The following is a 21861-nucleotide window of genomic DNA, read 5'->3' on the forward strand; positions in this document are numbered from 1 at the left end:
AACTGAAGAGATTAGATGCAGAAATTATTCTTATAAAGGATAAATTGGTTCCCTTTATGGCCAGTCCAGAGTATGGTGAAAGGTCTCAAACCCTTCTAAAAATTCTGGAAAAAGAAGAGAGGGAACAAAAAATCAAAAAAAAGAAAAAATTCAATAGAGATCTGGTTGATTACCAGGGCAATGTGGTTTTCGACTGGCAAAAAAAATTGCTAGCGGAAGCCAATGCCCTGAATAATCCCCAGATGGAGGTATCGTCACAACCTACCTCAAGTCAAACTGAGGTCATGTACTCTCTTCCTCCACCATCCCATGTCCTCAAGGGACCTCAAAATCATTCCGTAAAGGGAGGCACCCCAAAGGGCTATAAGAAACCTAAAAAGTTCTCTGCTGCATTAGCTGCCAATAGAGGTAGAGGCGCCTTTACTCAAAGAGCACGCCCGATTCCCACGATTTGCCCACCCACTTACCAGTGGGGCTCTGTCTATCCATCTGGTACCCCTACATTAAGGGGAAGAGGCACTCAGGGACCACCACCCCCTTTTGCCCCCCAGTATAATACTGGCTACCAGCATCAATTTGGAGGCCATAGAGGTAGTCAAGCTTATGGAGGGCAGTATTTTGGTCCTCCTCCAACTTCAGGAATTCAGGAGGTAGTTCACTATGCTGAAAGTTTACAACCAGAGTTCAACATACTAACCCATAACCCTTTTCTTCCCCTGGAAGATACACTGGACTTGGGGGAAGGTGCGTATGGCCCTCCCCAGGGACAGAATGGATCTACCCAATCTGGGACTTATGAACTCGGATATGGAGGGTCTAATGTTCCTAATGTGAACAATGGCCTTAATCGCCCACAATGGGGTTTTCCCCGGGCAAGCCAGGGTACCAAAAGAACTGCAGAAAGAAAAGAGGAACCAGAGGGGGGAGGAACAGGAAGTCCAAAGAGGTCGAGACTGTGAAAGGGGAAGGCATCTTTAATCTGAGCTCTCATACCCTAAGCCCCTCAGAGATAACAGTTCTGGATAAAGGACTTAAATATGTCCCTCCCGCCAATATTAACAAATTTAAGGTTTACATGGATATACACAAATACATTAGAAAGCTCAATATCCAAAGATATTGTGCCTCTAATCCTTTTAACCAATCCGCATTGTCCACCTCAAATATAATACATTCAGGATTGTCTAATGCTTCCGTTTGGAACCCTCCGGGTCATCTTCCAGCTGCTCTCAAGGTATTTAGAGATCTCACTTTGAGAGACCTGGATGATATGAAAGTGAAGCAGGTTCGATGTAAACAGGACATCCAAAAGGGGATAGAATCCCTGTGCCACAATAAAAATGTGGTTATTCGCCCGGCAGATAAGGGTGGTGGGATTGTGGTCCTTAACAAAACCGACTACATGCAAGAAATGCAGCGGATTCTAGGAGATGAGGAAACTTACGTTCCACTTCTCCTCGATCCGGGCATTAAATATAAGAAAATTCTGACGAGATTAGTGAATAGAGGCTTCCGGAGCAACATTCTTAATGAAAAAGAGAGAGACTTTTTGGTCCCTAAAGCTCCGAGAACGCCGATTATATATTATTTGCCGAAGGTACATAAGAGTCTTACTTGCCCCCCGGGACGTCCCATTATAAGTGGGATAGATTCGGTTACGTCCCGGGTGGGCAAGTATATAGACTTCTTCCTTCAACCTTTGGTGAAAATGATACCATCATTTATCAAGGACACTAAAGAGGTGATTAATATTGTATCTGGGATTAAACCACCTCCAGGTGTGTGGCTAGTAACATGTGATGTTGCTTCATTGTACACGATAATACCACACGACCTAGGCCTACACGCAGTTTCACACTATCTAAATAGGGACAGTAAGTTGGAGAAAACACAGATATCATTTATCATGGAACTCCTGGAATTCGCGGCAACGCATAATTTTTTCTGGCATGATGGCAAATTCTATAAACAAAATCGCGGTGTAGCGATGGGGGCTAAATACGCTCCGAGCCTTGCCAATCTCTTCATGGCACTATGGGAGGAGGATGTCGTCTGTGTCCCATCCAGGCCACAAATATTATTGTGGGCCAGGTATATTGACGACATCCTCCTCCTGTGGAATGGCACTGAAGACGATTTGACCCATTTCATGAGCGCTCTAAATGCAAATGATCGGGGCATCTCGCTGAGCTATGAGGCTAGCCAGGTGCAAGTCAATTTTTTGGATTTGGTGATTTCGGTGGAGGGGGGAGAACTTTCAGACAGTAACCCATTTCAAGTCAACAGACAGAAATGCGTATATTTCCAGGGATAGCTGCCATTATGCTCCCTGGCTTGACTCCATTCCAAAGAGCCAATATTTACGCATTAAGAGGAACTGCACCAAACAGACATCATTTGTCCAACAGGCAGATGTGTTAACACATCGCTTTTTAGCGAAGGGGTACAAATCGGACGATTTATCCAGTGCTCTGGAACATGTGACACAATTAGACAGGGGCCCTTTACTTGAGGATAAACCTCGTAACAAGTCTGACAAATTTAAATGCCCTTTTATCACAGATTTTTCCTGTCAACATGGGGGGATTAAGCATATAATGTCTAAACATTGGCACATCCTCAAAAGTGACAACATTCTAGGAGGTCTACTACCAGATAGGCCGCAGATGGTCTTCAGGGGTCTCCCTTCCTTAAGAGATAAGGTGGCTGGCAACATAATGAATCCCCCGAAAATACCCTCGATGTTCTTGGCAGGCCTGACAGGTTTCTATAAGTGTGGCCGTTGTCAGAGCTGTAGTTTAAATAACCGCACCAAGAAAAGGACAGTGGAGTTTAGCTCCAGTTGCACTGGTAGAAAGTTTTTGATTAAACCCTTCATCACGTGCTCTACATTCGGAGTTATTTACTTAATAATATGTCCGTGCGGTTTACAATATGTGGGGAGGACTAAACGTCCGCTATATGTGCGACTTAATGAGCACATTGCGAACATTAGGAGTGGTTTCACGGAGCATTCCGTATCCAAGCATTACCTCACTGCCCATGCATGTAATCCCAAGGACACTATATTCCTTGGGATCGACAAGTTTACCGCTCATTGGAGGGGGAGTGACTTGGTTAGATCTATATCTAGGACCGAGATGTCCTGGATACATAAGATCAAATGTTATTCGCCTCATGGCTTAAATATCGAGGTAGACTTGAATTGTTTTCTGGATAATTCATAAACTTCAAGATTTATGAGATTAAGATTTGTTCAGGTATATTTCCGTTATGGTGAGCTATTCTAGATATGAAAGTCGCGAATTTTTCTACGGATACATGTATTAGTCCTTTAATGTTGATATAGCATGCTGAATCCCCTTTTTTTAAATGAGAGATTCTTGAATATCCGTGTCAATGTGGCATTGTAAACTATGTATGTTCCATTAACCTATGTGATACATTTTTATGTCATTTATAATTTTTTAAGGTATTTATTTAGTGTAAACATAGACAGTTAATTCTGTTCTTGCTACACATTTTGTCGGTTTTATCTAGCTGGATTACTTACTGCAGTAATTTTATATGTTGATTTATGTGCATGGGGGTGTAGACTACCAGGGGCAGACTTTGGTGATCGTATCTCCATAATTTTGATTTGGTTCAAATTCTAGAAGTCCGGTATGACAGGGATCAATATGCTAACAGCATTGTCCGTTGGCTACAGTTATATGAGGACTATATTTCCCTTTTCACATTGGTCCACTTCCCTTGGTCCTCCGGTTTTCAAGACTGTGAGTTCTAATGGAAGGTTTTAAAAGTAATTCCCTTTTCTTTTTGCCTGTGGGAGGGAGGTATTATTGTGTATTTTTTTCCCTTACTGTGGCAGCGGTCTGCAATAGCAGGAGCTTCGGGTTTCCAGGAGTCAAAATGGAGGATGAGCGATCGTGATTAGACCTGCTCCCTGGTTGGCTCCGCCCCTTTATTCGATATATGTGCGGCAGGTTGGGGCGTCTCCTTACCCCGTGAACACGTCCCCATTGTGACGAAACGTCGGGAGGAGACGCTCTGACGTTGCCGCGTTTACCAGGTGTAAGGATCCGGATATCCGGACGCACGCCTACACACAGTCCGGCCGGCTGTGGTTTTTATCTTGTTACTCAATTTTTATGTCCGCTCGATGCCTATTCTTTCTTTGGAAATGTAAGTAAGCATTTAGCTTTTTTTATGCTACAATAAACCAGCGCAGTATTACACTATATTCCTCTCTTGGTGTCTCTTTTGTACCTATGGAGCCTGGATTTTAATGGTGAATATCAATTTATGGATACCGCTGGTTGAAGATTATCCTGTATGTTGCTGCTGGATTTGATTTCATGCCTAATTTTTACTGAATTCTGGTAAGAGTCAGTACTATCTGTGGTGGAGGTCTCCTGTTGGTCTAAACACAGCGTGGTTGCTATCACTATTATCCAAAAGATTCCTTTCCATCACACACCTGTGGACTACTTTAACCTCTTGGCTCACTTGGACTGTCAATGTGTTTTATCAATTATAGAGACATTTATGCCAATTAGTAGCTATATATAATTTGCACTTTTTCATTAATGGTGCTTATCACCATATATTTAATTATTTGGCTTTATTAGTCACCGGTCTTTCACCATTTTTTTATTTTTTGAACTAGCGCGACTTCTTTTTTATTACTATGCTTGTTTGTGCTGTATGGCACACTTAAGACGCGGCTGTTAATTTATTTATTTTTTGCACTATATGCTGGGTCTGCGCAACAATTTTTTCTTTTTTCCCAAAATAGCGTCAAAAGTGTCCGATGTGTCCGCCATAATGTCACAGTTACAATAATAAAATAAAAATATCGGCACCATATTAAAAAAAATTAATAAAAATGCCATAAAATTATCCTTAGTATTTTGTAGACGCTATAACTTTTGCGCAAACCAATCAATATACGCTTATTGCGTTTTTTTTTTTTTTTACCAAAAATATGTAGAAGAATACGTATCGGCCTAAACTGAGAAAAAAATTGATTTAAAAAAAGGGGGATATTTATTATAGCAAAAAGTACAAAATATTGCTTTTTTTCAAAATTGTTGCTCTATTTTTGTTTATAGCGCAAAAAATAAAAACCGCAGAGGTGATCAAATACCACCAAAAGAAAACTCTATTTGTGGGAAAAGAAGGACGTCAATTTTGTTTGGGAGCCACGTCTCACGACCGCACAATTGTCAAATAAAGCGACGCAGTGCAGAATCGCAAAAAGTGGCCCGGTCATTTGGCAGCCAAATCCTCCGGGGCTAAAGTGGTTAACAATGATCCACAAGTAGATAAATACTGCTTTGCATGTGCATGCTGTTTCCTTGAGGTGTGCAAGAGTAGTGTGGAGGCTTTCTAGGGAAAAACTCCACAGTTCTAATATTTTCCTGGCTGTCTCTCAGCGGCAATGTTTTCCTTTGACTGTGATCTACCCTTTGTGCAGATTCTCCCACTTATACTGCTGGCCTGGAGCAGATTCTGTTCTGAGATACAGGGCACAACATTTCTTTCCCTTTTTGGTTTGCATTTGTGACACAATACTACATGCTTGAGCACTTTTCAGATGAACATAGATGTGCTCCAGTGCTCTGACCTAAATATGCCAATGACTATCATTTGCAAAATGAAGACGGTTTTAGAATCCACATGTATATCTGATTATTGCAGCTGCTCTTTGAAAAGGATGCAGTTTAATATTAAATGCCATATTCATTCCTCTGAATGCAGCAGTTCACAGTCACTTGAGTCTAATATCATTTGTGCACCGCAGTATGCCTTTCCAAAACTTTAGATATATTTACTGGTTATAAAGACTTGAATACTAAAAAGGCCAGTTCTTTATAGGCTGACATGGGTTAATTTTTTTTTTAAAAAGTCAGAAAGAAGATGGAGACTAGAACAAGAGACAATGGGCCCGATCCTCAAAAGGGATACGCCGGCGTATCCCTGTTTCTATCTTTGGAACTGATCCACAGAATCAGTTTCCAAAAGTTAGACAGAAGATCCGGCATGTGTAAGGGACTTACACTGCCGGATCTTAGGATGCAGTACCGCATCCGCCGCTGGGGGCATTTCGCGTCGAAATGCCGCTTCGGGTATGCAAATTAGCACTTACGGAGATCCACGAAGCTTTTACGCTTCGTTTTTTCTCCGTAAGTATTAAGTTGCAAGTGTAAAATTAGGGCTGCTTTTACAAAGTGTAAACTGTTTACACCTTGTAAAAGTAGACCCTTCTTACCCGCGATGCTGTTATTTTATTTTTTTTTTAAAAAAATACCCGCCGTATCTTTTTTTTTTCCCGACGCAACTTTTTTGACTCGGCGCGATTCACGAAGCTCGGCGTAACGTAATTTCGCGCTATGCAGGTCGGGAAAATTACGTCACGAGCATGCGCAGTACGTCCGGCGCGGGAGCGCGCCTAATTTAAATGGGACTCGCCCCCATTTGAATAGGAACGCCTTGCGCCGGACGGATTTAAGTTACACAGCCAAAAATTTCTAGGTAAGTGCTTTGTAGGTCGGGCACTTAGGTAGAAATTTTGCGGCAGTGTAACTTAAATCAGAATATTTAAGTTACGGCGGCTCTTTGTGGATCTGGCCCAATGGGAATATAAGAATACAATATTGTGCGCATTTGGTAAATGGGACAGCCACATTTTCTCCATTTGTGTATAGGCTTTGCTTCTTCCTATATAGTGCTAAGAAATGGGTCCTCTTAATAGTTCCCTCTCGCAGCCCAAGTCTATGAGATAGCTAATTCATTGAAACCACTGTAGTCCATATGTGAATGATACCTTATCTCAACCATTATTCAGAGAGAGGAAAAAGTAATTACACTGTGACACTGAGGCTGCGTACACAACATCGGTCCAAACCGATGAAAATGGACCAAAGTTCAGTTTCATCGGTCCAAACCGTCTGTTTGCACGCCCCATCGGTCTTTTGTCCTTCGGACAAAAATGAGAGAACTTGCTTTAATATCTAACCGATGGACCGCTGACCGATAGGTCCAAACCGATGGTTAGTACACAAAAGCATCGGTTCAAAACCCGCGCATGCTCAGAATCAAGTCGACGCATGCTTGGAAGCATTGAACTTCGTTTTTTTCAGCACGTCGTGTGTTTTACGTCACCGTGTTCTGACCCGATCAGATTTTGAACTGATGGTGTGTACGCACATCAGACCATCAGGCCACTTCAGCGGTGAACCGATGAAAACGGTCCGTCGGACCATTCTCATCGGATGGATCGACCGTGTGTACGCGGCCTGAAAGCTCTCATTGTGTGCTTATATACAAATAACTAAAATATATACAATTTCGAGCTAGAGAAGAGAGAAACACCACTCAGGTGAGTGGATCCAAGCAAGTGGAATGGAGGGCTCCTCCCAAGGATGCAAGCCATGGCTCGTCTGCCATTCAAGATACAAGGAAAAAGGAATGGCTGCACTCACCAGATTAGGTGGAATCAAGGGTCTGTCTTCAAGCAGCAGGTGCAGTTTTTCCTTGTAATTTTAGCTTTTAAGGTAGCGAAAGAAGTCCTTTAATCTTGTACCATAAAAGCTAAAATTAAACACCACAGGATAGTAGCAATGCATCAATGTGCATCAAGGTAGACAAGTTTCACACAGTTGCATGTGCTTATTCATTACCAATGCCCTGGATAATGTTTTTATTTGTTGTATGTTTTGTACAAGTGTATTGTACCCATTTAAGTGTATTTATCGTATTTATCTTATTTTATATATAATATATAAAACTTTAATAAAAAAGAAAATCTAAGAAAAAGACTTATGATCCAAAACTTAAATCTCTTTAGTGAGTGAAAACAAGCTGCTGCTGTTAAACCATGCTTATTTAGCTACATCTTCTTTTCACTATGCCACACTGCACCTGCTGCTTGAAGACAGACCCTTGATTCCACCTACTCTGGTGAGTTCGGGTACCCCATTTCACCACTGTGCATAGTACTGTGTTTCCTGGGGAAAACATCTCAAAATATATGAATCTGAATTTTTTATTTATTCTTGGTATTTACTGCTTTCACATTTCCTTTCTGTCAGCCTGAATTGAAATTGCAACTAGGGAAGATCTGCAGTGTTTGGGGTTTTATCACCAAAGGAAGTAGGCTCCTAACTTTGCAAGGGATTTCATCCTTAGTTTCACAAATGTGGTGAGCATTTCCTTTACAAAGAATGTATTCATGTATGTACTTTCAGTCGCTGTAAATCTGAGGGGTAGATCTGAAACAAGGGCAAGCTCTGCTGATTTTGTTATCCAATCATGTGCAAGCTAAAATGTTGCTTTTTATTTTCCTTGCATGCCCCCCTTGGATCTACAGTGACTGCACTTTCAGTGCAATTTCAAGTGCACTTTGCACTTGTAGTGCAAAGTGGATTTGCCTTTAGTTAATAACCCCCACTGTGTTGACCTTCCTTATATCTTCCACCTCCGAGTATACAGAATAATTATGAATAAAAGGTGATCATAAAATCCTCCAACAGTGATGAGATGGCAGCTCACCTTAAGTTTAGACCCCTGTTTTACCAGCAGGTTATCCCACGACCACTGCTAACGATTTCAAGCACGCTGGGACGAGTGTTATGCTGTACATACTGGCACGGTGGCATTTATGTGAGTTCTTTACCTACATTTTACCTGCGTTTAATAAAGACTTTACAGAGAGAACTAGATTTTTACCTTTACTTTTATATATATTGCGGAGTGAGGTCAAGCACCTGTGAGATGAGGAGCTGAAGATAACGAGCAGAGTTTTGACTTGGTGTTATCCCTATTCGGGAACTGCGTGTTTAGATCTGCTGGTAAAACAGGTGCCTAAACTTAAGATAAGCTGCCATCTTATCACTATTATAAAGGGTCAAAAAGGCTTGATGCAATAATCTTTGCAGGGGTCATCCACTGGAGATGTGTCCTCCAACCAAAAAGGGCATTGGCTGGATATTCAAACCAGACTCCATCCACCCCACGATCAAATCAATCATATGAATGAAAGAAATGCCAGATAGCGTAAAATAGTGTAAAATCCAACTAAATCAGGAGTTATCTATAAAACAGTTGACATCCCATTTAATAATCAAGCCATGTGGCTTACAACAACGGGAATGAAAACGGGGCTTGAATGCAGAAATGAAAGAGGCTTGAATTGTCTGGTTTTCCTATTTAAAGCGATGGCTGGCAATGATGATCATGCCCTGGAAGAAATACTCTTTGTAACGAAACCGGCCAGGAGTGAGTAGAATTATAGGGGTCTAATCATTTTGAGTTTCAATTCCTTGTTTCAATTCCTGGGAAATAGAAACTGTTGGATATAAGATGACACAAACTGATAAGAACCCAGAAAGCTGCTCAAAAGGACTTCCTTATCAAAACCAGTCTGAACTGACCAAATACTGCTGAAATATCTTTTTTTTTGCCATCACATGATGTATACACCCATTTAACTGTTCCCTTGCTACTAAGAAGATATGAATGCTGATTGGACTAAGCTATAAGGTCACTCCTATAACACGCCTAGTGCTTGTGCATATTTATGAAGTATATATTGTTAAACTTAATGGGCCAGATCCACAAAAGGGATACGACGGCGTATCTACTGATACGCCGTCGTATCCCTGTTTCTATCTTTGGAACTGATCCACAGAATCAGTTTCCAATAGATAGGCAGAAGATCCGACATGTGTAAGGGACTTACACTGTCGGATCTTAGGATGCAGTACCGCATCCGCCGCTGGGGGCATTTCGAGTCGAAATGCAGCTTCGGGTATGCAAATTAGCACTTACGGAGATCCACGAAGCTTTTCAGCTTCGTTTTTTCTCCGTAAGTATTAGTGTGCAATCGTAAAATTAGGGCTGCTTTTACAAGGCCTAAACTGTTTAGGCCTTGTAAAAGTAGACCCTCCTATCCCGCGTCGCCGTCTTTTTTTTTTCAATTTTTTTTTTCCCGCCGCAACTCGTATTTTTTTTTTACGCCCGTCGCGATTCTCAAAACCCGGCGTAACGTAAAACCGCGCAAAGCACAACGGCAAAATGACGTCGTGAGCATGCGCAGTACAGCCGGCGCGGGAGCGCGCCTAATTTAAATGGGACTCGCCCCATTTGAATAGGAACGCCTTGCGCCGGCCGGATTTAAGTTACACAGCCGAAAATTTCTAGGTAAGTGCTTTGTGGATCGGGCACTTAGGTAGAAATTTTCCGGCAGTGTAACTTAAATGGGAATATTTAAGTTACGGCGGCTGTCTGTGGATCTGGCCCAATGTTTTTAAGTCAGCGACACTTCTTTCTTCATTCTGCCCAATAGAGCTGGAAGACAGTCCAGTAAAACAAAAGTGGCTTTATTCAGCAAAACTTCAAAATAAACAGAAGAAACAACAGGCTTGTCTTGCAATACAGGTGTACATATGGAAAAAAAAGTTCAGCCTCTGTACCCACAGGTTGGTGTGCACAGTACACAACTCTAACCAGAGCAACAGTCTTTATATCATTTAGCTCACCCAGCAGGCCACAATCCAGCAATGGATCCTGTGACACAGCAGGCTGCTAGGTCTCTCTCTTCAAACACACAACTCCTCTCTGACACTTTCAGCCCAGCTGGCAATAAGCAGGTCTAAAGGGGAAGTACCTGCCCTCTTCAGTTAACCCCTTCTGAACCCTGCCCCAGGCTGACTCTCTACAATATATATATATATATATATATATATATATATATATATATATATATATATATATATATATATATATATATATATATATATATATATATATATATATATATATATATATATATATATAGAGAGAGAGAGAGAGAGAGAGAGAGAGAGAGAGAGAGAGAGAGAGAGAGAGAGAGAGAGAGACTGTCACTTTATGAATTTATAATATGCTTGAGTTGTTTTTTTCCTTCTTAGATGGCTTGTTTCAATTCCTGGGAAATCAAAACTGTTGGATATGTGACGACACAAACTACCAATAAGAATCCTGAAAGCTGCTCAATATTACTTCCTTATCAAAAACCAGTCTGAGCCGACCAAATACTGCTGAAATGTCTTTTTTGTGCCAGTCACATGATATATACGCCCATTTAACTGTTCTCTTGCTACTAAGAAGATATTAATTGCACTAAACTATACGGTCACACCTATAAGACGCCTAGCGCTTATGCATATTCATAAAGTATATTTTGTTAAACTTGATGTTGTTAAGTCAGAAACAGTTCCTTCTTCATTCTGCCTGTTGGAGCTGGAAGTCAGTGTGTGTTGTGTCTCTCCACTTCAGTGTATGAATAAAGCACCTACTTCCAATTTTCTTAAGATCTGGATTCACTGTCTCATCAGAAAAATGTCTTGTTTGGAGACTCCCTAACCTGATTTAACAGGGGAAAGAACTGTTTTCAAGTTATTGCCTTTCTATGTACATTGCCTGGATGTCCTATACGACGGCCGCCTGTTGGTCCACAACACTGGTTTATCTGAATTGTTGCAAGGGCAATGCCTTTTATTAAATTATTAAATACATTTTGGGGGATTTTACACTATCTGGCATCTTTTTCATTTATATAATTGATCTGATCGTGGGGTGGATAGAGTCTGGTTTGAATCTCCAGCCAATGCCCTTTTCGATCTGAAGACACATCTCCAGTGGATGACCCCTGCAAATATTATTACATCAAGCCTGTTTGACCTTTCAAATACAAGCCTGCACTGCTATAATAAATCTTTTAAAAGTAAGCCAACACAGTTTAATTAATTTATTCTCTGCTTTACCCATGCAGTACAAAGCAACAGATTCACTTGACATCCCTATACTCCCTCTCCCCAGCAGCATATACAAATTTTTCCTTTGCTCCCTTGCTGCTTTGAATGATTGCTGATAGTTAAGAGAAATGTCCTGTACAGTACTTCCAGGTATGAGATACCATGTGATTCACTTCCCCTCTTGTGTTACAGTGCTCAGTGATTCAGTGCTCAGACAGCCAGCACTGTCCTCAGCCCTGTGTTAGCCCTAAATTGTATTGTGAAGCTTAATCAGGGCTTCTTTTTGCCAACAGCTATATAGAGTAACGGGTCTCAAAGAAAAGTTAAGTATTAGAAGTTGCTGCAGTTAATACGTTGTCCTGCATTTTTAAAGCCCTGGCAAGAATTTTCAAATTCTTGCATAAACTTAGTAGAACTACAGGCAAGACTTTTTTTTTTATTTTGGATAAAGCGAGGGAGGGTTATAATCCCTGACAGATTTGTTTTCCACTGTCCCATTGCAGAGCTTTACCTTCACTTCCTGCCCCATAGCAAAATAGGAAGGGAGAGGAAATCCCTGCAAATTAAGGGAATTCCTTGGGGACCCCCAGGTCACCAGAGCTAGTGTCCGAATTGGATGATTTCCCCTCTATTACTTTTCTGGGGACAACCCAAAATTTGGGATTTTATTTTACTTTCACTTTTAATCGTAATGGTAAACAGAAGAGATAGAGAGGGTGAATCTCCTTAACAGGGGGGGCACAGGCAGCAATAAAAACTGACAGGTGTTCTAATCCCTCTCCACGCTATCCAAAACTCAAAACAAATTGCCTTTTGTTTTAACTAAGAGTCAGGCCCCGTACACACGACCGAGTTTCTCGGCAGAATTCAGCCAGAAACTCGGTTCAGAGCTGAATTCTGCCGAGAAACCCGGCCGTGTGTACACTTTCGGCCGAGGAAGCCGACGAGGACCTCGGCGAGGAAATAGAGAACATGTTCTCTATTTCCTCGTTGTTCTATGGGAGAACTCGGCCCGCCGAGCTCCTCGGCGGCTCCAGGACTGAACACGCCGAGGAACTCGATGTGTTTGGCACGTCGAGTTCCTCAGCCGTGTGTACGGGGCCTGAGAGTTGCATATACTGGTGCAATATAACAATATACAGTACAGATAACCACAGCTCTGCCAGTTAAATGCCATTGTATCAAAAATGGAAATTGAAGAAACACACTACTGCTAAGAGGTCCAGATACAATTGTATTCCAATACAAGTCAAGGGGTTAATCCAAAGAGTATTTAATCCATTTCAGGGCTGCCAAACTAGCTGCTGACAAGGCCTGTGCTTGTAATCATATATGAAGAAATAACATTAACCTCCAGTTCACAATATTTTCAATCAATGCTTGTGAAAGGGCTTGAATACTCTTTGGATTGTCCCCCTGACTTTTATCACAATAAAGGTGTACCTGAACCTCTTAGCAGTGGTGTGGCACTTCAATTTCCATTTTTGCTGCATTACATTACAAACGGAGGAGACTGTGGAGAACCTCTGGAGTGAAGCATCATGCCTGGGAACCAGAATATTTGCATAAACATCAATATTTTAAGATAGCAATACTAATAAGATAACATTATGAGTACAGTGCTATTATTCCACTTTCTACAACTAAGCCAAATGTGACTGGCAGTCTAGTTGAGAATGGTCGTCTTTAATGTTTTCTTATGCTAGCCTTGAGTTTTTCAATCTTTCTTGCTAAAGTTTATTCTGACAAACTATTAGAGTCTTTGAGTTAAATGCCCAAATTACAGTGTAATAAGGATGACTATAACAAGTGTATGTATCAGAAATACATTTCTCATGAATTCACAACTGCTGGAACAAGTGATTTTCCTCTGACAATAATACCATCATCTTAAAGGCGGTAAGACAAATTCATTGTGCAAACACAACTGCTGCAATAAAATAAAAATAAACTCTAAACCACAGCTCCCAAACGAGATAGAATATGTGGTAAGCCAGCAAATCATTGAATTACATTTTGAGAATACATTTACAAGAATCTTACAGGTTGGAAAGTAACAAATGTATTAGATTACAACACCAATAGTTGTAAGCACCTTGTAAACAGCTTAGGCACTGTTAATAAAACAACTCAAAAGGCAGAGGGCAATGCCCTCTGCTGTGATAAATAATAATCCTTTTAAATGTATTATTCTTTTAGAATAATAAAAGAAGAATTAAAGTGAAACCTGCAACATTTCACCTCGGTCATTAGCACCGAAAATTATATTATGGTTAGGGTACACACTATAAGAAACTCGGGCAAATGTTCATTTGACTTTCCTCATTGTTTCACAGCAAATCAGAACTAATGAACAAAGATTTGTACAAAAATTTGGAATCGGCTGTCGAAAGTTGTGTACACACTATACGAAAATCGTACGAAAGCTCTTTGGACGAAAATTCTCGCCCGATTTTCTTATAGTGTGTACAAACCTTTACTTAAGGCTCATTTGACACATTTTCTTATAGTGTGTACCCCACTTTAGTATCTACTACAGGCAGCAGAGGTCGAATTTCTTCCCCTTATAGATCATTGCTGCATAGTTCCATTGGTAACCTACAGCTCCCTGGTAGAACAGGATGGGCTAAGGATATTGATTCATTAGATGGGGCAACTTGGCAGGCTATTTTGAAACAGTTCCTTCTGGTTCTGGTATGTCACCGACCCAAGGTTTATCTCAACTTTTTGTTATACATAGGGCATATAGAACACTGTTTAAACTACATCAATGGAACCGTAGAGAGAATCTGGACTGCCCTAGATGTGGAGGTTCCTCCAATGGATCATCTTCATATGGTCTGGAAATGCCCTAAATTAATACGCTATTGGCAGGGTATTATTGATACCATTAATCAGGCTTTCCAGTCTCTGTTACATAACGACCCACTGACATGCATGTGCTTTAGGTTTTTTAGATAAGGAATTATTTACTCCTCAAGCCCAGACCTCTAGGTTATTGTTTTTGGTCCGTAAATGTATTTTGTTAAAATGGATCTCTCTACTCCCTCCTATTTTTGAAGATTGGGAGAGAGCAAGTTAATTCTACTCTACCGAAAGAATAAAAATTCCTGATAGAAAGAGGTGAGTTGGAGTGACAAAGATATGCAATGGGTGAACAATTCATACATTTGGTATTATGACTGTATAAGGGATAGGGCATAACAGTAGTGTTACTATTAAGTTTTCCTTAACCACTTGACAACTGGGCACTTAAACCCACTTAATAACCAGACCAATTTTCAGCTTTCGGTGCTCTCACATTTTGAATGACAATAACTCAGTCATACAACACTGTAACCAAATGAAATTTTTGTCCTTTTTTTCCCCACAAATAGAGCTTTCTTTTGGTGGTATTTGATCACCTCTGCGGTTTTTATTTTTTTCGCTATAAATGAAAAAAGAACGAAATTTTTGTAAAAAAATTAATTTTTCTTCATTTCTATTATAAAATTTTGCAAAAAATGAATTTTTCTTCATAAATTTGGCCTAAAATGTATACTGCTACATATCTTTGGTTAAAAAAAAAAAATTGGGATATTATTTAGTCTGGGTGAAAGTTATAGGGTCTACAAGCTATGGTACCAATTACTGAAAATTGATCAATTTGATCACATCTGATGTACTGACAGCCTCTCTCATTTCTTGAGACCCTAACATGCCAGAAAAGTACAAATACCCCCTAAATGACCCCTTTTTGGAAAGAAGACATTCCAAGGTATTTAGAAAGAGGCATGGTGAGTTTTTTGAAGTTGTAATTTTTTCCCACAATTCTTTGCAAAATCAAGGTTTTTTTTATTTTTATTTTTTTTCCACAAAAGTTTCATATTAGCAGGTTATTTCTCACACACAGCATATGCATACCACAAATTACACCCCAAAACACATTCTGCTATTCCTCCCGAGTATGGCGATACCACATGTGTGAGACTTTTACACAGCGTGGCCACATACAGAGGCCCGACATGCAGGGAACACCATCAGGCGTTCTGGAACACCCAGACCAATTCTGACATTCCTCTCCTACATGTAAAAATCATCATTTATTTGCTAGAAAATTACATAGAACCCCAAAACATTATATATGCTTTTTTAGCAAAGACCCTAGAGAATACAATGGCGGTCGTTGCAACTTTTTATCGCGCATGGTATTTGCACAGCAATTTTTCGAACGCATTTTTTTGGGAAATAAAACAGTTTTGTGCTTTTTAAAAAAAAAAAAAAATTTAAAGTTAGCCCAATGTTTTTGCATAATATGAAAGACGAAGTTACGCCGAGTAAATAGATACCCAACATGTCACCCTTCAATATTGCACACGCTTGTGGAATGGCGCCAAACTTCGCTACTTAAAAATCCCCATAGGTGACGTTTTAAATGTTTTTACTGGTTACATGTTTTTAGTTACAGAGGAGGTCTGGGGCCAAAATGATTGCTCTCGCTCTAACGTTCGCAGCGATACCCCACATGTGTGGTTTGAACACCGTTTTCATATGTGGGCGGGACTTACGTACACATTCGCTTCTGTATACGAGCACGCGGGAACAGGGGCGCTTTAAATATTTTTTTTTTATTTTTATTGTTCATTTTACTTAATTTATTTTAGTTTGACACGTTTTTCCCCAAAAATAAATGTTTTGATCACTTTTATTCCAATTACAAGGAATGGAAACATCCCTTGTAATAGGAATATAGCATGACAGGTCCTCTTTACAGTGAGATATGGGGTCAATAAGACCCCACATCTCACCTCTAGGCTGGGAAGCCTGAAAAAAAACAAGAAAAAAAACGATCCTGGCTTCGATCGCAGCGGTGAGTCAGAAGAAGCACCGGAGGGCGAAGGGAGTGGGGACGTCCCTTTTTGCCTCCCGTAAGAACGATCAAGAGGCGGAACAGCCACCATGATCGTTCTTATGGTGTAGAGAATCGCCGGCTGAAAAAAATGATATCTGAATGATGCCTGTAGCTGCAGGCATCATTTAGATATCCCTGCACAAAGTCAAGGACCTCATATGACGTGGGCGGGAAGTGGTTAAAACACATTTTTTCCCCAGAGTATTTTCTGGGTATTGCAGAGTATTGGCCGGGGTATTGCAAAGTATTGGTGCGGGGGTATTGCAGAGTATGGTGCGGGGGTATTGCAGAGTATTGGTGCGGGGGTATTGCAGAGTATTGGTGCGGGGGTATTGCAGAGTATTGGTGCGGGGGTATTGCAGAGTATTGTGTGGGGGGTATTGCAGAGTATTGTGTGGGGGGTATTGCAGAGTATTGTGTGGGGGGTATTGCAGAGTATTGTGTGGGGGGTATTGCACAGTATTGTGTGGGGGGTATTGCAGAGTATTGTGTGGGGGGTATTGCAGAGTATTGTGTGGGGGGTATTGCAGAGTATTGTGTGGGGGGTATTGCAGAGTATTGTGCGGGGGGTATTGCAGAGTATTGTGTGGGGGGTATTGCAGAGTATTGTGCATGGGGTATTGCAGAGTATTGTGCGTGGGGTATTGCAGAGTATTGTGCGGGGGGTATTGCAGAGTATTGTGCGGGGGGTATTGCAGAGTATTGCGCGGGGGGGTACTGCAGAGTATTGCGCGGGGGGTATTGCAGAGTATTGTGCGGGGGTACTGCAGAGTATTGCGCAAGGGGTACTGCAGAGTACTGGCAGGGGGTACTGCAGAGTATTGCGCGGGGGTATTGCAGAGTATTGCGCGGAGGTATTGCGCGGGGGTATTGCAGAGTATTGCGCGGGGGTACTGCAGAGTATTGCGCAAGGGGTACTGCAGAGTATTGTGCGGGGGTACTGCAGAGTATTGCGCGGGGGTATTGCAGAGTATTGGTGCGGGGGTATTGCAGTGTATTGTGTGGGGGGTATTGCAGAGTATTGTGCGGGGGTATTGCAGAGTATTGAGCGGGGGTATTGCAGAGTATTGCGCGGGGGTATTGCAGAGTATTGCGCGGGGGTATTGCAGAGTATTGCGCGGGGGTATTGCAGAGTATTGCGCGGGGGTATTGCAGAGTATTGCGCGGGGGTATTGCAGAGTATTGCGCGGGGGTTTTGCAGAGTATTGCGCGGGGGTTTTGCAGAGTATTGCGCGGGGGTTTTGCAGAGTATTGCGCGGGGGTTTTGCAGAGTATTGCGCGGGGGTTTTGCAGAGTATTGCGCGGGGGTATTGCAGAGTATTGCGCAGGGGGTATTGCAGAGTAATTGCGCAGGGAAGGCAGAGCATTGCAGAGTATTGCGCAGGGAAGGCAGAGTATTGCAGCGGTTAATGCAGGGATGGCTGAGCAGGGATGGATGGATCTGTGACTGCAATAGTCACAGATCCAACCCACACTGCTGCTGCCATCCGCGCTCTCCTCTCACACTGTACCGATCGGTACAGCGAGAGGAGGGAGGAACCGGCGTCATCAAATGACGCCGGTTTGTTTACCTGTGATCGCGCCGTCATTGGACGGCGCGATCACATGGTAAAAGACCGCTGTTGTCGGTCAGTTACCGTGATCTGTGTAGCGCCGGGTCTCATAGACCCGGCGCGCACAGAATCTTCTGTGTGCGCGCCCGAGGCGGCGCGCATTACAGCTTCTGCGGGGCGCCGTTTCAGAAGTTAAGCAACCACCTTGCCGCCGTTTTTGGACGGCGGCTGGTGGTTAAGTGGTTAATAGTATTACTATTAAGTTTTGCACGTAAGGTGAATATTGAGTGTAACTTGCTTACTCTTATTCGTATTTCTAAGCATAAATAACTTTGTGTAAAGTCATTAACGCCTTAAGGCTGTGAAAGAGACCTCCTTATTTTGAATATTGAACCAATTTTTGTTTATTTGCCTTATTATTATTTTTGTATAGTGCTAGAAATCGTTTCTAAAAGTACTATGAACATGTATGGCTATAAAAGTGCATTGAGGCTTTTGTGTATTTGTACTTGTTGTAAAATCTTGAATAAAAAGTTATCTGGATAAATAAATTGTAGGAGTTGGGGTGAAGAGATGATAACAAACAATGCACTACAACATAAACAAACACTATTTAGGTGCGTATATATTTGTTCAAGGCACTTTCAGCATTTTACATGTGTAGCTGACCTAGAAGCAGTAGTGCATGATTTGGAGAAGTTCTAAAATATGAAGGTTATCACTTCTTTTTTCAGAACAGGTTATTTTAAATACAGAAGAGTAGTGAAGTGGAAATCTACTTGTAGCTCTACCCCCGAAGGAGCCGCTGATTTGTTATTCGGATCGGCATATTGAGTTACCTTAATATGGCGTATGGGTGTAGTTGGAGAACAAAGCAGTGAGCGAAGGTCCAGACAGTGAATAAAGGGTTTTCCAATGCTTTATTTCCTGGCCAACTCGGCCAACATCAACTTCAAATGGAAAGAAAAGGTTGATGAGGAGAAAGGGAGACCCTTGGGATATCAGGCCTGGATATGAACCGAGCAGTCCTGCTCTCAGTAGTATCAACTTGTGATTCGTCGCCACTCTTTCTGAGTGGGTGAAGTGCCCCCGGACAGACCCCTCTCAGAAGCCTGGCAGCCGAGGTGTCACTTTGGATTAGCTGGGAGGAACAGATCTCTCTCACAGACCTGGCTCTAGGGCCTCTGCCACAAGCTAATTACTTTAGGTGAGCTAAATGGATGAATGGAGCGAATCCTCCAGTAGGTTTTTAGCATAGGTCACCAGATGACAGCAAAGCATACCTGTCAACATTCCGGTCACCAGATCCCTGATTGGTTCGTTCAAGCCCTGTTGGACAACCTGCCTCCGGGTTCCCCTCAAGCCGACCCCCCAATGGAACGCCACCCAGCCTGGGATCCTCTCAATAGAACCGGGGACCCAGTAAGTCACTGGAGTCCCCTTTTACCTCCGGATGAGGTTTTGTGTAGCCTGCAATTCTGGCCTGGTGGGCCGCGCTGGCGGGGTCCATGGATGCGCGCACCCTATAAATAAAATAAAAGAAAAAGCCGCGCCACAAAGTCTATTGGATCACACTCAATGAAGATGTAATAGGTCAGTGGTTGATCAGATGACACACATATGTTCACAGATATTTTGATACAGTCCTTGTAATGGTAGATCCTACGTTACACACCACCCAGTGACACATATGCATAAGGTGACCCTCCACCGGAAAATGGAAAGCCGCTTACCGGAAGGCAAGCGGTTTGAGGCAGGTGGCTATAGCCCAGCCTAGGCCTTTAATCCTCAGATTTTCACCAGGAAGCTCTCCGTCCCCTGAGCGTGATGTCTCAGCACCCTGAAGGTGGATGCCGCACCTGGAACCGGGGCCCCCGCAAAGACTTTCTAGCACATGACACCTGTCACAGATATACCCCTCCCCAGCATGCCCCGCGAGGGAAAACTCCTCTAATTGGCTGCTGGGGAAAGATGCTCTGCCAGAACCCCTCTGGTGCCAACTGCTGGCCAGGGATGTTATCACATCCCTGGAGTACAGACTGACCCAGTGGCCATTTCTAGAATGACAGAAGTCCCAATTTAAATAAATTGTGAATAGGAGCAAAGTAACTCTCCTATTCCCCACTAACTTTAGCATAGTGCCCATACTGAAAGTAAGGGGGCGCTACATACTGAAGCTGATATATTCAGAAACAAAGTACACATTTGAAAATGGTATACAATGGTACTTTGGATTACAAACATACTGTAATTAATTCCAGAAGAATGCTTGTAATCCAAAGCACTTGTATATCAAAGCGAGTTTCACCATCGGAGTCAATAGAAACTCAGATAATATGTCTCACAGTGACTGCCATTGTATGCAGTACCGCATGTGACCAGAGGTGGGGGGGCACTGGAGACACTCGAAAACATTCGGAAACTGCATGGAGCCACTCGGATGCACCAAGAGACACTCTGAGAGGCTTAGAGACACTCGGGAACAGAGGCTCCGCGTGTCACCAGCGCCCCCACACATCTGGCCAAATGCGGTACTGCACACCCCATTGGCTTAAATCCAGCTCGTCTTGCGAGACAACGCTTGCAAACCGAGTCAGGATTTAAAAAAAATAATGACTCGTATTGTGAAACGCTCGTAAACCACATTACTCGCAATCTGAGTTACTTACTGTACTGAAAACCTACAAAGGTATATCATAATCACCTTTATTGGATGTATACTTCTGTGCTCCTATAAAGCATCAAAGATACAAAAATAATGATTATCATTCCCTCTTCCAGTCCTGGGCTTAATAAAAAAAATATACAATCCCTAAAATATGGACAATAACAGCCTCTATAACTCCATTACAATACTTACAGCTCAGTGAGTACAGTATATGTATTGTATGTCTTTGCCTCTGTTGACTGTAGGCACAAGCCTACTTTAAAGTTAATATAATTACACAAATGTGGTAAATTTGGCACCAACAATAGTACACCATTTTTACAACATTAAAGGGACAATTTCATTTTTGAGCACCCCTATGTAGAAAACCCAGATTGGCCCCAGGAGTTGCTAACACAATATGACCAACAGAGCTCAAGACTTGATAAATGTTATCAGTTAGTACTGTTCACATCTTTTATATTTCTTTCTAATCTTCCTATTTCACTTTTTTAGACCCTGTTCAAGCCTGAAAATGTTTCAACACCCTTTACTGAGCCGTGTGAAAGTAAGTTTCAATATTTGTTTTATATAATGGATTTTTTAAATAATCTGAACTTGCCTCAGTGTGTGGTAGGAGTCGAACCAAAAGAGAACAGCAGGGAAAAGCAGGATATTTTTGTAAGACTTCAGGTACCAGTGAGTCCAGTGTTTTGGAAGGTAAACCTGTTCTCAGTCTCAGTTGAAATCCTCCAACGTTAAGCTTACCATCATCATTAAAAACACGGAGCATGCAGTTCCCTAAGTATAAAAATGTATAGTTATATGTTGAAATATTTATAATGTTTATAAACCTTCTAACGTAAATAGTTTTACCTTGTGATTCAGGGACCTCTGCCAGATAACACAGCTTGATCCTTGTCCTTCTGTCGGTACATGTGCATACAGCAAAGCCTACCCTCCCTTATG

The 21861-nt window shown here is 41.9% G+C and overlaps 1 protein-coding gene across 1 annotated transcript in view; it reads right to left on the minus strand.

The window, feature by feature from the left end:
- Positions 1 to 9302: 9302 nt before the first annotated feature.
- LOC120928272 overlaps positions 9303 to 21861 on the minus strand; it is a 53812-nt gene continuing 41253 nt past the window's right edge. Inside the window, exons 7-8 of the mRNA XM_040339372.1 lie at positions 21515 to 21693; positions 9303 to 9338 (exon numbers count right to left, since the gene is read on the minus strand). Of these exons, the coding sequence (XP_040195306.1) occupies positions 9303 to 9338; positions 21515 to 21693 (215 nt within the window). The remainder of the gene's footprint in view (positions 9339 to 21514; positions 21694 to 21861) is intronic.

Source organism: Rana temporaria, chromosome 2 (genome assembly GCF_905171775.1).
Source record: "Rana temporaria chromosome 2, aRanTem1.1, whole genome shotgun sequence".
Lineage (NCBI taxonomy): Eukaryota > Metazoa > Chordata > Amphibia > Anura > Ranidae > Rana > Rana temporaria.